Genomic DNA, 16,136 nt, shown 5'->3' with positions numbered 1-16,136 from the left:
TCCTGCAGTTCTCTTGGTTATCTAGCTCCCTGGAGAGATTTGGGGTTGCTTTGTGTACCGCTGTTCTTATCTTTCCCTGAATGTTAGGACATGCTTCCTTCCATTGCACCCAGCTTCTGCTTGATACTTCTTCAGAGAGTGAGCCCACCACCACTTCAGGTCTCTTGCCCCCTCCCCCTGGCCAGGAGAAAGTTGTTTCTTGAACTGAACTCTGGTCTTGGTACCTCTTGAGGTCCCAGAAGGAGAACCAAGAGGCTGGAATCGGGCAGATGTTTATCTCTTGCTAGTGTCTAAGAAGATGATGGATGGGCCCAGGTTCCTTCCATCTGGTTGCTCTTTTGGCCCAGCAAGGATTGAAGGCTGGCTATCTCCAGTGTTTGCTTTCCTCATGAAACAGAAAAGAAAGGGCAGGCGTGCAGGGGGAACCGCCATGTTGCTCAGACTGTGGTAGAAGCTGAACACCATCATCCTATCTGGCTTCTCATCACTGATAGACACCTTGACCATCAGCAACTTGGGCCGGTGGGAGAAGGGTTTCTGTCATCCTAAGGCAGGAACGCAAGGCAGAAGCTTGAAGCAGAAACCACGGAGGAAGGATACTTGCTGCCTTGTTCTCTGGCTCATGCTTTCCAGCTTTTTTATACAGCTCAGACCCACCTGAATATGGTGTGACCTACGGCAGGCTGGCCCTTCCACATCCATCCTTAGGGCAATTCCTCACAGACATGGCGACGGGCCAGTCTGATCTGGGTAATGTCCCAATTGAGACTCCTTCAAATGACTATAGGTGTGTCAAGTGACCCTAACTAGGACACCATCCTCCCTTGGATTTCATTAACAAGATTTACCACGGAGCTTGTTCACCTGCAGGAGAGGCTGGGAGGCGTTGTCCTTCACTTGGCAGCCACGTACCCAGTGTAACAGGGATCAGGGAGGCAGCCTTGGACCCCGGTGCTGCCCTGCCCCGTCCCCTCTCTTCCGGGACAATGTGTTCCTGCCCCACCCCCATGGGTGTGCCTCCCTTTCAGAGCTGAAAGAGTCCCAAGGGAAACAAGGCAGCTCCAAGATGAGGAGAGCATTTTTTCCCATCCAAACCCTCTCCACCCCCACCCCAAGCACCCTGTCACTGCCCCTGATGGGGACCCCAAACATCTCAAGGCAAGACCAGCCAAGGGTGTGGCCAGCCTCCTCGTGCCTCTGACCATAGAGGCAACCTTCCCTTGGTCTTCCTGGATGGCCAGGAGGTCTGTACCGTGGTGGGGGAGGGGAGAGTCACATGCCTCCGAGAGCTGATGCCATCATCTGGCTGGGATCCTAGGGCAGGATCCTAAGGGTGCTGTGGCCAGGAAGTGGGAGGACCTCAGAGGTGCCATGTCAGTCTCAACTGGGATGGAGGACGTGAGTGAGGGCCAGAGTGACCAAAGCAGAGAATGTCTGAGGGGGACAGGCCACCAGGCATGGACAGGATGGGTGTTCCAGGTCTCCAGGATCAGGGACTGTGTCTTACTTGAGCAGAGGTTGTTGTGAGTCCACTGCTTGTCTCAGCTGCTTGCCAAGCAAGGTCCCTCGATGGCCACTGATTCCTCTCAGAGCAGGCCCCTCTGATGGCCACTGATTCCTCTCAGCCCCACGCTGCTCCTCCAGGTTACCACTGATTCTCTCAGCCCCACACACTCTAGGTCACCACTGATTCTCTCAGCCCCACGCTGCTCCTCCAGGTCACCACTCAAACACAATGAGTGCTTTCTTTTCCCAACTGTCTGGGGCTGAACCCTTGAAAGATTTCCCTTGGCGAATGTTTTCAGATTCTATAATTACATCATACACCCAAAGAACTATTTCAAGGCACGATAGAGTTAGGAGATGATAACGGGTCTATAGTGGGGAGGTGCTCAAAGATGGGGTCACATCTGAGTGACATTGTGGGGACTAGGCATGCTCCAGGTTGTGGCTCACCTGAGCAAAGATGGACCGAGGAATCCTGTGTGGGACCTGGGGTTGGGGCCGGCAACAGAGGCAGCTTTGGAGCAGCCTGGGCTGGGAGCCTGGTGGAGTGTCATGGGGTAGTACCTCTAGGGACGGAGGCCTTGGAAGAGGCAGTGTTGACGCCTGGCTCTCTGCTCTCTCTCCAGCACTGGCAACCAAACAGACCTATGTCACTTATACCAACCATGCAATCTAGCTGGGCCGAGCCAAGCAGGTCGAAGAGTCACAACCTCTGAGGATGGTGCATCGGGCCAGGGCCGTTCCTGAGGGCCCTGCTGATGTCCTGCCTGCCCCATGGGCATCCACGAATGTGGCTTGGTGCTGAGGACAGTAGAATCCCCGGCCATCACTGCTGGGCAAGCCGTGGTGGGCAACCGGAGGAGGCTGAGTGGCTGGGGCCCAGCCCCAGGGCACAGGGGCTTGGTCTCGAGATCCTGGCCCGGCTTTTTCTCCTCCTTCTGCCTCCGTCTGTCCTGTTGGTGACCCTGGTTGGTCCTTACCCCTGTCTTTGCGTTTCTCTTCCGTCTTTCACTCTGCATGTGTTGTCTGTTTGGGCTTTCTGCTTCTGTATGTTCCTTTCTGCTCCTCCCGTCCTCGTCTCTCTGCCCTGCCCCATGCCTTCTGCTTCCTTGAGTTGCCCCACCCCCATCCCATGTCATTTCTCATGCATTTTGCTTTTCTGTCCCGTCGGCCTCATCTCTCCCAGCCTTTGTTCCCTTTGCTCCATCTGCCAATTCTTTCATGTTGCAAAAGAGAAAAAAGGGGGAGGGATTGAAACACAAAAAAAGCCCAAACAAAAACTAATCTTGAGTGTGTTGCAAAGTGCTGCGTCCTCCTGGTGGCCTCTGTGTGTCCCTGTGGCCTGCAGCCTGCTCGCCCACCCTACCCGTTTGCCGTGTGTCCTGCCCGCCTGCCCGCCTTGCCCCTCCTGCCAACGACACGGAGTTCAGTGCCTGGGTGTTTGGTGATGGTCCCCGTGTGTAGCATGACTGTTTTTATACCGAGAACATTTCTAATAAAGATAAACACATGGTTTTGCACCTGGCCTGAGTGTCCACTGAGGGCCCCATGCTCAGCCACAACAGGTGGCTGGGGGGGCTGAAGGGGAACTTCAGAAGGCTGCTGGCGGAGGGTGGGAGGAAGGCTTCGTGGTGGTTTTAGGTCTGGATGGTTGGTATCCCAATAAAGTGAGCAGGACACTGAATAGGGGCTGTAGAGATGGCTTGGTGGATACAAGGCGTCTTGCAGAAGACCCAAGTTTGGTTCCCAGCATTCACATCAGGCATAGCTCCATGTTCCAGTGGATCTGCTGCCCTCTCCTGGAGTTCTTGGGTACTGTATCCACCCATGCATATAATCTACACGTATACACATATAACTAAGAATAAGAAATTTCAGCCAGACGGTGGTGATGCATGCCTTTAATCCCAGCACTCAGGAAGCAGAGACAGGAAGATCTCTGTGAGTTCAAGGCTAGCCTGGTCTACAGAATGAGTTCCAGGACAGGTCCCAAAACTATAGTGAAACCTTGTCTCAAAAAACAAGCAACAGAACAATCTCCAAAGATGTAAGTACCTAGGGGATTATTCTACTGTTAACATTTCTCCTGGTCCCTGCTCCCTCCAGCCAACAGTGTCCCTTACAGAATTTGGTTCAGGCACCAGGGTCCCCATATCCAGCCTGACTTTCCTATCTCCCAGGTGCTAAGGTCCCCGGGACCCACGTCTTGGTACATGGTGCTGCAGGGGCGTGACTCTCTGTGGGTCTGTATATATGTGTGTTCTGGATATCTCCAGCTCCTCTGTGCACACATCTTTGTTGTGTGTGCGAGTCTGGTGTAGACAGACGTGTGTGCGGCAGGTGTGCAAGTGTGTGCTGTTGGCAGGTGTGCAAGTGTGTGCTGTTGGCAGGCGACTCCCTGACAGGCTGGGAGGTAGGTCGGGGGCACGGCTCAGAGGCTGGGCCTCTGATCTCAGAGAGCTGGTAACCCAATGAGGCCACAGCTGGCAGTGGGACTCACCCCTGGTTCTTGGCACTGCCTGTTCCCCACTCTCTCACCCTATAGCTAGATGACAGGGATGTGACGTGTCATAGCCCAAGGGATGTAGGGTCTCTGGGCAGAGAGGCAGCAGGGACCCGTGTGAGATATGCAGATGAGATCACCGTGTGGTGCACCAGTTGAGGCCCTAGCCCCATGGGAGCCCTTACTCCTGGGGCCAGCTGTGTTCAGCCTCTCCCTCCCATCACCAGGCCTGTGTGTGGCACCCTGCACCTGCTAGTGAAGGGAAGAGTCAGAAGGTCTGTCTCCCTCTGACTGTCGGCTAGGTTGGTCCCAAGGCCTCTCAGGTTAGATTCTGCCCAGCGCTGGGCTAGCACGAGGCTCAGTCAGGCAAACCTAGATTATCGGATCACAGGTGATTTCTAGAAGCTTCCAGGTAAGTATGGGGGAAGGATTGGATTTGAAGGGAGAAAGGCATCTTCTGGTGGATTCCTACAGCGTCCCAGCCTGGGCACCTTGCCCCTCAGCTCTGAGGCACAAAGCTAGGTAGGTAGAAGGCCTGGCCCAGAGCTATGATGCCAGCTTGGCCCATGCCCATGTGTGGTAACCTCGCTCTTGTTCTACAGTGGTGTCAGCACCCAGTGGGGACTCTGTTCCTCTCACAGTCAGAAGGGGATGGTGGGAGGAGCCAAGGTCAGTCCTCAGTCTTTCCCCCCACTCCGTGGGCAGGCACAGGCCAAGGAAACTCACTTGCCAGGGAGTCATTCTTGGGAAGCCAGACTAAACTCTGAAAAGTTGATTCCTGGGGAATGGTGGCAGCCACATAGTGTTCAGTAGAGAAGCCGTAGGCTGCATGCATCCCGAACCCCTGAACCCGGAGTGTGGGCACAGAAAAGTGGGGGCCCGTGGGCCTGAGGCTGGCAGGAGTGATCTGGAAGTCAGGCTGGCCAGCTCTATGGGGAGTGGGTAGGGTCCTGTGCTCACTGCTGGAAGACCAGTCAGGGAAGCAGATGGAAATGCTGGTGTGACCTGCTCTGAGGTGAGGGGAGCTCTTCCTGGGCCAGCTGGCAGCTCCCATCCGAAATTATACATTAAATTTTATTATCACTTCTTACTGCGCTGGGGATGGTATCTTAGGCCTCTAGCACGGTAGGCAAACTTGCTACCGCTGAGCTCCACCCACCTCAGCTCCGCCCACCTCCGCCCCACCCACCTCCGGCCACCTACCTCAGCTCCATCCACCTCAGCAGTCTCCTCATTTTTGTTTTCTGTTCTGAGACAGCTTTCTCAACATTGGCTCTACACTGAACTCTCACTTCTGTCTCCCCAGCCTCTGGGGTAGCTAGAATAACAGGTCTGCACCCTACCCCACGCCCCAGCTACGTGGACAGGTCTACACCTCACCCCATGCCCCAGCTACGTGGACAGGTGCCACAGATGCCCGGGATTTTACATTTCAGTAAGACAGGGATTGAAAGACAGGAAGATGGAATCCCTGCAGGGCCTGGAACATTCCCCTAGAGTTAAGGGGGGGGCTATACCCCCAGTCCCCTTTCTATCCTTGCTTACACAGCACAGCTGAGACACATACCGGCACAGATACGCACCAGCCTAGAGAAGCTGCCCAGGATGGCTGAGGTACTATGGGTTCGTGGGCCAGGCCTTGGGGTATATGAAGCCGGAGGGACCAGCAGTGCCCACCTACAAGCTTGCCTATGGTTCACAGATGAGACAGCTGCTCCTGCCTGGACCAGGGCCGAGAACTGCCAGGTGAGAGGGACAGACACGTGGCACCTTCCCATTCCTCTTGCCCCCGGTGAGACCAGCTGTGGAATGCCCAGCCTGAGTCCTGGGTCCTTCCTGCTCCAGGGCTGGTTCAGCTAAATGCCTGAAGTCTGTCCTCCCAGCAATTTCTTGGCCTCTGGAATTGGAGGCAAGAGGGCCTGGGGCCCAGAGCTAGGATGGAGGGGACACTGATTAGCATTGTGCCAGCTGTCCCTGGATCACCTCTGCCCTCAGTCCTGCCAAGGGAGCCCCCAGGAGGGACTCAACCTGAAGGAATCTGGAGGAAAGGCCTGAGCACCTTTGTAATAGTTTCATGAGGGTCCCACTCTTTTCTCCTCCCACCCCGAGTCCAGATGTCCACTGAGCGTCCATGGTAGACTCGGTGCTTCTCCGGCTTCCCTCAGCCTCCCTGTACCACCCTGGTCCTTCGAGCATCACTGGGCCTGTTCCCCAGACAGCTCTGTGTGCTGAAAAGCACACGCGCCAGGATCTCGCTTCAGTTGGCAAAAGTAGCAATTACCATCTAACGAGGCTCTTGCTTTATTTTTAGGTAACCTCTGAGGCCCTGCCCGTGGAATTCAGCCCGCCATTGCTGGCTCATAATTAAAGCATGTCACCATAATTTGCCTTTTTTTCTTACAGAGCCCATAATTATGTTTTTATTGCAAGTGAAGGGGGAAGAAGGGGAAAGGAAACAAGGAGAGGCAGGGTTGGGGCGGGACCAGGGCTTGGCTTCCTTGGCCAGGCAAGGCCCTCCCTGCCTTGTGGGTGCCACTGCCCCCAGAACACCCTGAGTTTCCCTGGGAACTCGCCGCCCTAGCCTGTCCCGAAGGCTTCCCCCAGCCACTTCTCCCCATGTCCCTCACAGGCTTGCTTCTGATTTTCCAGCCCGCCCAGGGGAGAGCAGAAACGCTGTCCGAACTGGCGATCCTTGGGTTGGGAGTGGGCACGTGGGAGTTCCTGCCACGCTTCTTCCGCAGATGTTGGAAATTTTCCATAATAAAAAGTTAAATAAAACTCAGCTCCCAGGAAGGCGTGTGCTGCCTGGGGGCCGACGTCTCTCTGGCAGGGTGGTGAGGGGTGGTCTTTTTCCGTAGGTAACTAGCGCAGCTGAGTTGCGGTGGGCAACTTCCTGACGGGGCTGCCTGAAACCAGATGCTTCTGTCCCCCAGACGACTGCTCAGACGCAGGCTTTGGTGCCCCCCCCACTCTGAAGTCCGTTCACCCAAAACACACTGCTCACCAGGCAACTGTGCTGGAGTCCAGAGTGGAGATATCAGTCATGAAGGCAAGGGACAGGAAACAGGTATGTTATAGGGTATTCCGGGGACAGTTCTTCCTCTTAAGGGTCCTAAGGGTGGGTTTGGGGAGCTGGGGAAAGCATTGGACAGCGGCACCCTGCCCCATCCCCTCCTAGGATGAGGGGCACCTTGCATGTCAGGGGACCTGAGTTCCAGCCAAGGCTCTGCCACTCACTTTGCTGTGTGTCCCTGGGCAAATTACTTTCCCTTTCTGGTCTAGTTTCTTCACCCTTAAGAGCGAGGCGAGTTCTGAACACAGAGCTGAGTGAGCATATAGAATTCTTGCTCGTTGGAAAGGAGAGGAACAGTGCAGAGAAGAGGCTTCAGGGACAGTTGCTATGGCAACTGTGCCCCTAATAAAGGGCAGGGAGGAGCCTGGGTATGCAAATTAGACCATTCTTCCACTTCTTTGGTAGGCTGGCTGAGACCAGCAGAGGCCTTTAAGGTGTGAAGGAGCAGTGGAGGGGGATGGGTTAGCATCAGGTGGCCTGAGCGTGGTGCTGCAGGGTGGAGACTGGGCTGCTGGGACCACCCGCTGCCCCATGACACGTAGGAATGCCATATAAGGGTAGAGTTCCGAGAGCTTCTCCTTTCTGACCCCTCAACTCTTGAGAAAGTGGGGGAGCAGTCACCTGTGTACCCCAGCCACGTTGTCATGCACCCTGACCTCCCTGAGCTCCGTGTTCTGTATAAGACAAGGTGTGATGGTTGGCTCTGACTGCCCACGAGGCACAACCTAGAACTGCCTAGGGAGCATCTCAGTGAAGGATTGTCTAGATCAGGCAGGAGCGCGCGCGTGCACGTGTGTGTGTGTGTGTGTGTGTGTGTGTGTGTGTGTGTGGTCACTGTGCGGAGGGGGTGGTCTAGATGGCCTCGCTGGACACCAGAAGACACAGTCTGCAGTTGGGTAGTACCATTCCCTAGTTTGGACCTGGCTTTAGACTACATGGAGGAGAGTTGCTGAGCAATGCACACATGCAGCCACGTCTCCGCTCTTGACTCGTGTGTGAGGGCAGCCTCAGGTTCCGCCTCACCGCCCCCCCCCCAAGATGGACGACAACGTGGAATTCTGAGTTAAGTGGCACAACCCGTTCTCCTGTAAGATGCTCTTCTCAGGGTATCTCCTCACAGCCACTGAAGGAAGCTAGGACTAGGGACTCCGGTGTAGCCTGTGCTTACAATCCTCCTGCCTCAGCACGTGCCCCTACATCTGTGAAACAGACCAAACTAGACACAGAAAGTGCTTTTGACAGCCAGCCTCTGGGGAGGAAAGTGTCTCGGTGTAGGTGGTGCATCCTCAGGTCCTTTGTCTCCCGGCCCCTCCTCTAAGGTTCTGGACCTTCCCTCCCTTACCCCAGATCGTGGGACTCCTCAGGTACTCCAGGCCTCTGTGCATCTTTTGTTTTTTGTTTTTTTTTTCTTCCATTTTAAAGTTCTGGGGTGGGTGAGATGGATCAGTAGACAAAGGAGCTTTGCCATGTCTGGGCTCACGTGATGAAGAGACCCAATGGACGCCCTGTGGAGTGCATGGCTATAGAGCATGCACACGTGCAACAAATGCATGTGACAACAAACCCGCAGCTTCAGCACTAATGTACGCCCTGTGGAGTGTGTGGCTATAGCGCATGCACACGTGCAACAAATGCATGTGACAACAACCCGCAGCTTTAGCACTAATGTACGCCCTGTGGAGTGCGTGGCTATAGAGCATGCACACGTGCAACAAATGCATGTGACAACAAACCCGCAGCTTCAGCACTTGGCAACTTGTTGGCACTTACCTGCATTTCCCAGCCTGCCTGTGGTTGGGCTAAATCATGTGACTCGTGGGACCAGTAACTGTGGGCAGAGATGGCACCGGTGGCTTCAGTCTGGTGTGTCTCCTCACGCTGCGCCCACTTTGGCAGCTGCCTGTCCTTTTTTTGAATTTTCGAGACAGGGTTTCTCCGTAGCTTTGGTTCCTGTCCTGGAACTAGCTCTTGTAGACCAGGCTGGCCTCGAACTCACAGAGATCCACCTGGCAGTTGCCTGTCTTGATGGCACTTGAGAGGAAAACCGTCTGGAGCCTGAGTTCCTGGGTGGAGGGAGCCTCTGCCGGCCCCAGGACCCGTCAGTCATCCACAAGCAAGGCAGTTGATTGGCTTGGTGCCTAGGAGAGCCTGCTGCTCTTCTAGAGGACCTGAGCACAGTTCTCAGCACGCCCTGGGAGGCTCACAAACCCCTGCTTCTGAGGTCACCTGCAGAAACTGGTGCCTGGGCAGACCCTGCTCCACCCCTCCCCACCGCAGCCTGGTCCCACGACCTTCCTTTCCCACCCATCCTGGCTCCATTCCTGCCCTCACCGTGTCACAGCTCCCTGGCCAGACTTGGGTTTCTAATTTTTATGTCTTTTTACACCTGTCTACTGTGGTATACATGCCATGGCCTATGTATGAGGACAGCTGTGGGAGCTGCTTCCCCTTCCACGTGTGGACTCTGAGAAGTGAACCCAGGCCCTCAAGCTTGACGGCAAGCCCCTTACCTGCTGAGCCATCTTGGCAGCCCCTGTGCCCAGCGGTTGCCTCTGTCTGCACAGAGCTCCCTTGCTGTGAGTGACAGCATCTTCAAGACCACCCCTCCCTCTGCTACCATCCTCGTCTGTGTCCCTCATGTCTGTCTGGTTTGTCTGTTTTTTAATACAGGTTTTCTCTGTGTCGCCTTGGCCATCCTGAAACTTACTCTCTAGACCACTTACTGTCTCTAAACCTACTTCTAGGCTTTGCAGTCAGAGATCCGCCTGCCTCTGCCTCTGCTGGGATTAAAGGTGTCGACACCACCACCCAGCTCCCCCACCTCCTTTCCGTAGTTGGAGGTGGGCCCCTCTTGAACAGTTTGGTGGTATACTGCGGGGGAGCGTTCATGTTGTGTTCATGTTTGCCGAGTTTCTAGGACATTTTAAAATAAACTTTATCGTGTGTGCCCAGCACAGTGCGAGGGTCAGAGCCAACTTGGTGGAGCTTTCTTCACCCACCTTTACATGGTTCTGGGGATGAAACTCAGGTTGCCGGCTTGCACAGCAAGCTCCTTTAGCCTCCAAGCCATCTTGTTAGCCCAGTCTCTGGGCTTTTATAGCTGCCATTATACTTGAAAAGTCTGGGGCCATTATTTTTTCAAAAATGTTCAGGTCGCCTCTTTGATCTCCTCTGTTCCTGAGGCTTCTGTCACACAGATGCTCCAGGCCTTGATGGTCCCCAGCTCCAAGGTGCTTCTTTATTCTTTAAAAAGTTTTCTTTTTATTACGTTTTATTTATTTTGGGGGTTCTTGTGAAGATAAGAAGACCAGGTGTGGGAGTCTGCTCTCTAATTCATGGGTTCCAGGATCAAACTCAGGTGTTTGAGCTTGGCAGCAAGAACCTTCACCCACTGAGCCATCTTGATTCTTGTTCCATCCCTTTCTGTGCTTAGTCTGTCAGTCTGTCTGTCTATTTACCTATTTATTTATATCTCAGACAGTCTCACGTAGCCCAGGCTAGACTCCTACTTGTTATGTAGCCACGGATAACTTTGAACTCCTCATCCCTAGACCTGTGTCACCACCACTGCCTGTCCCGTGGCTGTCTTCTGTTCCTAACCTTTGTGTTCTGGCTCCCCAGTCTGCTGGGGTCACGCCCACCACGTGGGTAGCTTCAGCCTTGGGACGTCCCCACTCAGGAGCGTGGTGGGTCCTTTTAGTGTCTTCTGTGGCTCTAGTGACAGGTTCATCTCTGACCTTGAACACCTGTGATGATGAGGCTGTTTGGATAGCCTTGGAGTCTCTGCTGTCGGGTCCCTCGGGCTGGTCTCTCATTGGCCAAGCCGTTCCTCCTTTGTCTCCCGAAGCCAGACGTGACCCCAGCTCCAGACTCCAGACACGGCGGATGGCCTCCCCTGGTACCAGGTATTTTTGTCTACAAAGTGATCTGACTCTATGGGCTGAGCTGGAAACAGCCAGATGCTTTCAAGTCTGGCTTCAGAACTCCAGAAGATACTTGGGAGCAGCCATGTGCCCAGGGTCCTGTGTGCCCACAGGGAAGCAGGCCTTGTTAGTGCTCCACTGTGCCACAGGCTGGCCCTGGGGCCCATGTGAACTAAAGGTAGTTTTGAGGCCAAGGTCCTCATCTTAAGGGGCCCCAGCTTCTCTCTGTTCTTCTCCTGGCCCTTCTCCGGACCCTGGGTCTGTTCCCCCCCCCCCCCAGTCTGTGGTCTCGCTGGGCTCCGCAAGCCTCCTGTGGCCTGGAGTGTCCCTGAGCCCTGACCACCATGGATGGGCCTTTGTAAGCTTTGTCCTTCTCAGGCTGCCTGTGTGGCTTAAAACTCTTCGGAGCTGCGGCTTCACGCATCTCTGCCTCCCACCCCGTCATCATTTCGTTATCTCAGAAAGGCTCCTTGCTAGGGACCGAATTTGTGTCCAGACCAGCCTCTACTAGACAGTGAGACTGAGGTCTGGAGAGCTGGCGTGGCAGTTAAGACATCCTGTTCTTGCAGAGGACCTGAGTTCTGTTCCCAGGGCCTGTGCCAGCGAGGTGACAACTGCCTGTAACCCACACTCCAGGGGACTGAGGCCCTCTTCTAACTGCACAGATCCGCACACTTACACACATGCACACACACAAATAAAAATCAAATAAGGAATGGGGGCTGGAGAGACGGCTCAGCAGTTAACAGCACTGGCTGCTCTTCCAGAGGACCTGGGTTTGGTTCTCAGCACCCACATGGCAGCTCACAAGTGTCTATCACTCTAGTTACATGGGATCTCAAGTCCCTTCTGGCCTCAGAGGGCACCAGGAACATACATGGTACACAGATAAACATGCAGCTAAAACATCCATACATATAAAATAACAAAACAATTGCTTATGTTTTTTTCAAAAAGGAAGATTTATCTCCAGGTCCAAACTATGTACATATTTCCTTAGAATGCTGTGTTTAAAGCTTCAATAAGGAGGCTCTAAGGAAAGTTGGGTGAATTAATTACTTGTCTTCTTGCTCTGATAGAATCCCGACTGTCTTAGTTATGCTCTGTTGCTGTGAAGACACAGTACGACCAAGACGAGTCTTAAAAAGAAACCATTTAACTGGGGACTGGCTTATGGCATCAGAAGGTTAGCTTGTGAGCATCATGGTGGAAGCAGACAGACACAGCCCTGGAGAGCAGTGCTGAGAGCTTCCCAGTCTGTGGTAGCTTGAATGTAATTGGTCCCCACAAGCTCATGGGGAGTGGCACTATTAGGAGATGTGGCTTTGTTGGAGTGGGTGTGGCCTTGTTGCAGGAAGTGTGTCACTGTGGGCTTTGAGGTCTCATGTATGCTCAAGCCATAGCCAGTGTCTCAGACCACTTCCTGTTGCTTTCCGGTCAAGATGAAAGAACTCTCAGCTCCTTCTGCTTCTCCAGCACCGTGTCTGCCTGTATGCCACCATGCTTCCCAGGAGTTTTTTCCCCGGCTCACAGCTCAGGGTGGAGAATCGTGGTGGTGGGAGTGGGAGGTGCTGGTCACACTGCACCTCCAGGTAGGAAGGAGAGACAGCCGGATGTTGCTGCTACCTGGCTGTCTCCTCTCTGTTCAGTCTGGATCCTGGCCCACGGGTGCCACCCACACTCGGGACAGATCTTCTCAGTGAAACTCTCTGGAAATGCATTTACAACAAACCAAGATGGATCTGCTAGGCGACTTCTAGCAGACAGAGGTAAGTCATCTCTCTAGGCAAATATGAAAGGAGCCATGAACTCAGAAACGAAAACAAGGTTGAAGCTGAGAGCCCAGTCAAAGGGTCAGACCGCATATTAGACACAGTTGAAGAGAGAACTGGGGAACTGGGGAACAGAATGGAAGAAATCATTAGCTATAAACGAGCACACAGAGAGAAGCAGAAACAACGGGAGGCATGGGACAGAGGACAAGTTCTAAGACATCAGGAGATTTGGGAGAGGTGAGGTTTGCTTTTCATTTACTTATTATTTATACAGTGTTCTATCTGCATGCCAGAAGAGGGGATCAGATAGAATTACAGATTCTTGTGAGCCACCATGTGGTTGCTGGGAATTGAACTCAGGACCTCTGGAAGAACAGTCAGTGCTCTTAACCTCTGAGCCATCTCTCCAGCCCTGAGAGGTGATATTTAATGGTATATATTGATGAGGAACTTTTCAGAGCTAATTAAAAAAAAAAGACACACTGAGGAGGTGGAGGGATTCTAAGAGAAAATCAAAGAAACCCAGAGCTAAAATCATCACTGTGAGCTATAGAACCCAAGAAGATGCACTCTCTCTTTTTAACAATTGTGGTGCACTCCCGCGTGTGTGTGCACGTGCGTGTGTGCATATGCATGGATGTAGAGATCAGAGGATGACTAGCAGAGTTGATTCTCTTCCTTCGCTATGTGGGTCCTAGGGACTGAACTCAGATTATTAGGTTCAGCTGCAAGCACCTCTACCTACTGAGCCATCTCGCTGGTACCCGAGAAAGCTATCTTCAAAGTCAGACAAACCAGGCAGTGAGGCGCACCTGCCAGGAGGACCAGAAGTTATATTCATCTTTGACTGCTAGTTCCCAAGTCAGTGCACACAAGGCACAATTACCCGTGCAGAGGCAGGTCACCCACGCAGTGTGCCATGCTGCTCTGGGTACCAGTGTGGGCTCTGGGGAGCAGAGAAGCCTGAGTCCTATCTCCAGGACCTTAGGCCTCTTGGAGCCTCTGCTGTCCAGGGACTGGATGGTGGGGCTGCCTGCCTGACCCTCAAAGGTTCCAGGAGAGGGGTGATGAGTGGGGTAAGGGAGGAGACTGGGGATGGGGGATAGAAGAGAGGCCGAGAAGGGCACATGGGGACAGAAAACCCAGGGCAATCCTTTCTCGTCTATCCCCAACGCGCTCTTGCGTGAGCACGCGTGTGCTCACACACACACACGCACACACACGCACACACATGTGCGCGCACGTATGCACGCTCACACTCCCACGTGAACAGCCCCCCAGCCACAAGCACACACAGACACGTTCCCCTCAACCACAGCAGCCTTCTCCATTCTTGCTATGAGTTTCTCACCAAACAAGCTCCATTAATCGTCTAATAACCGGATTAATTAAGGACGCTGAAAGTAAACAGCAAGAAGGTAATTTGCTCCTGATTACTGTGTAATTGCAGGAGGATGAACTCATTTGCATATGCAAAGAAGGCTGCAGACAAAGAGTGACAATGGAGGGAAGGAAATGTGCCTCTGACCTCAGGGCTGAGGGGGCTTCCTTTTGGGCTGGCTGGCCTCAGCCTCAGGCTCCCAGAGGCAGCCTTGCTTCCCAGGGCCAGCAGCCAGCTGTCTGGCCCAGGCACTTCCTCCAGAAGAGGGGGATCTACGGACTGGAGAGTCCCGCCTTTGCCCTGTCTGGTCGGCTGTGGGCAACAGGTGCCCCGACACAGAGCAGTGTGCCCCCAGGGCCTGGCTGCACGTGGGCTTTGAGACTAAAGCCGAAGAGGCCGCCTTCTGCAAACTGAAGGAGTGGGGAAGGGCTTGTTGGGCTCATTTCCCAAAGGCTTTCAGGCACTGCCAACTCCAGGACACTTTCCAGACTGTCCCAGAAACCTGCTTTCTTTTGGTGGGAAGTTGGCTCATTTCTGCAGCAGACTGTCCACGATGCAGCTACAACAACCCCGAGGACGGGGGGGGGGGGGGGGCCGGCAGTGTGGCCTAATGACCCTCCTTGCCCCCTCACAAGGCAACACGCAGGCTTGCAGGGGCGTTGCCCGTGCTGGGTGTCCTGGCCATTGGGCCTTCCGAAGCCAAATTGTTTTCTGATGGTGGAGTCTGTCTCTCTTGAACTCAATTTGCGTTTTCAAAGCAGCTAATAGACGCATTAAAAAATCCATTTTCGCTCGGGATTGAATCTGACTGAGCCGGATCAATCCACAGATGCGCCCACCGCCCTTGCGCGTAGCTATGGAGACCGCGAAGCTGCTCTCCCAAGCCCACTGCCCCCCCTTCGGGGCGGGGTTCAATCAGGAGAGGCCCCCAATCCCCCCCTCGCAGAGTGACCCTTGTCCGCACCCGTGGCTTGGCTCATCTACAGACCTCATGCATCCTCTTCCATGAGCCCCCGAACCTCAAGGCTCCCGTGGCAGGTGGACACATAGGTAGGTGTCTGCGCATGCTCAGCTGGTGCGTGTATACTTGACCATTGTATTTGAGGAGGGCCCACAGTACCTGGGTTCAAATTCCCACGCTGCTTTTGTGGCTAAGGCCTAGGGCGACATCTTTGTACCTGGGCTTTCTAACCAAAATCCACCTCCTTGTAGGGCTGGAGGAGGCTGGGAGGCCCCTCAGATTGGCAGAGATCCATACTTTAGCTCTGGCTTCTTTGGGGAGACTCACTTTATATAAACCCCCTTCCATGTGAGTCAGTGACTCCCCCACCTCCACACTGGGAGTCCCCTACTGGGTATCTGCAGTTTCTCAGTGTGGGCCCCTAGCAGCAGCCCCCAGATTGAAGTCCCTGATAAGAGAGCCCCGGGCCATAGCAGGCCTCCGGGGCGTTCCATACCACCTGCTACTGTGGCCCCAGTGAGGGCCACCCACTGTTTCAGGACCTGGGATGCACTAGTCGGGATTTGAAGGGGAAGAGGCTCTGGTCTGTGGTGTTAGGGTGGTCAGAAAGACGCTGGGAAGGGGGGCTAGTCAGGAGGGTGTGAAAGCATTAGGGGTATTTCAGAGATGGAAGAGGAACACAGGCTGAGGCATTTACTTATTGACGGGGTCTTAGGTATCCCAGGCTGGCTTCAAACTCCTACGCAGCCCATGAATGAGGACTTCTGGTTCTCCCAGTTCCACCTCCCGAGTCTGGGATGACAGGCCTGCACCTCCACCCAAATTTCTGTGGTGCTGGGAATGGAACCCAGGGCTCTGCTGGTCCAGCTATCTTGCTGTCCTTTCTGTGGTTGTCTTGGCTCTGAGGTACTTTCAGGAGTGTTTGAGTATGCAGTCCTGACTCTCCCGCCCCACCCCACGCTAAGCACTCGCTCCTACCTTCCCTTCCCCCATGCAGTCCTGACTCCCCCCCCC

At 54.2% G+C, this 16,136-nt stretch overlaps 1 protein-coding gene across 1 annotated transcript in view; it reads left to right on the top strand.

Moving 5' to 3' along the window:
• The window catches only part of Grm4 (glutamate metabotropic receptor 4), a 71,223-nt gene extending 68,267 nt beyond the window's left edge, over nucleotides 1–2,956 (top strand). The window contains exon 10 of the mRNA XM_050141495.1: nucleotides 2,133–2,956. Within this exon, the coding sequence (XP_049997452.1) occupies nucleotides 2,133–2,182 (50 nt within the window). The 3' untranslated portion in view covers nucleotides 2,183–2,956. The remainder of the gene's footprint in view (nucleotides 1–2,132) is intronic.
• The last annotated feature ends 13,180 nt before the right edge of the window (nucleotides 2,957–16,136 follow it).

Source organism: Alexandromys fortis, unplaced genomic scaffold, assembly GCF_014885135.2.
Source record: "Alexandromys fortis isolate MF-2015 unplaced genomic scaffold, M_Fortis_MF-2015_v1.1 scaffold_9, whole genome shotgun sequence".
NCBI lineage: Eukaryota > Metazoa > Chordata > Mammalia > Rodentia > Cricetidae > Alexandromys > Alexandromys fortis.
Note: the sequence above shows the minus strand (reverse complement) of the source record. Positions and strands in the feature narration are given on the sequence as shown.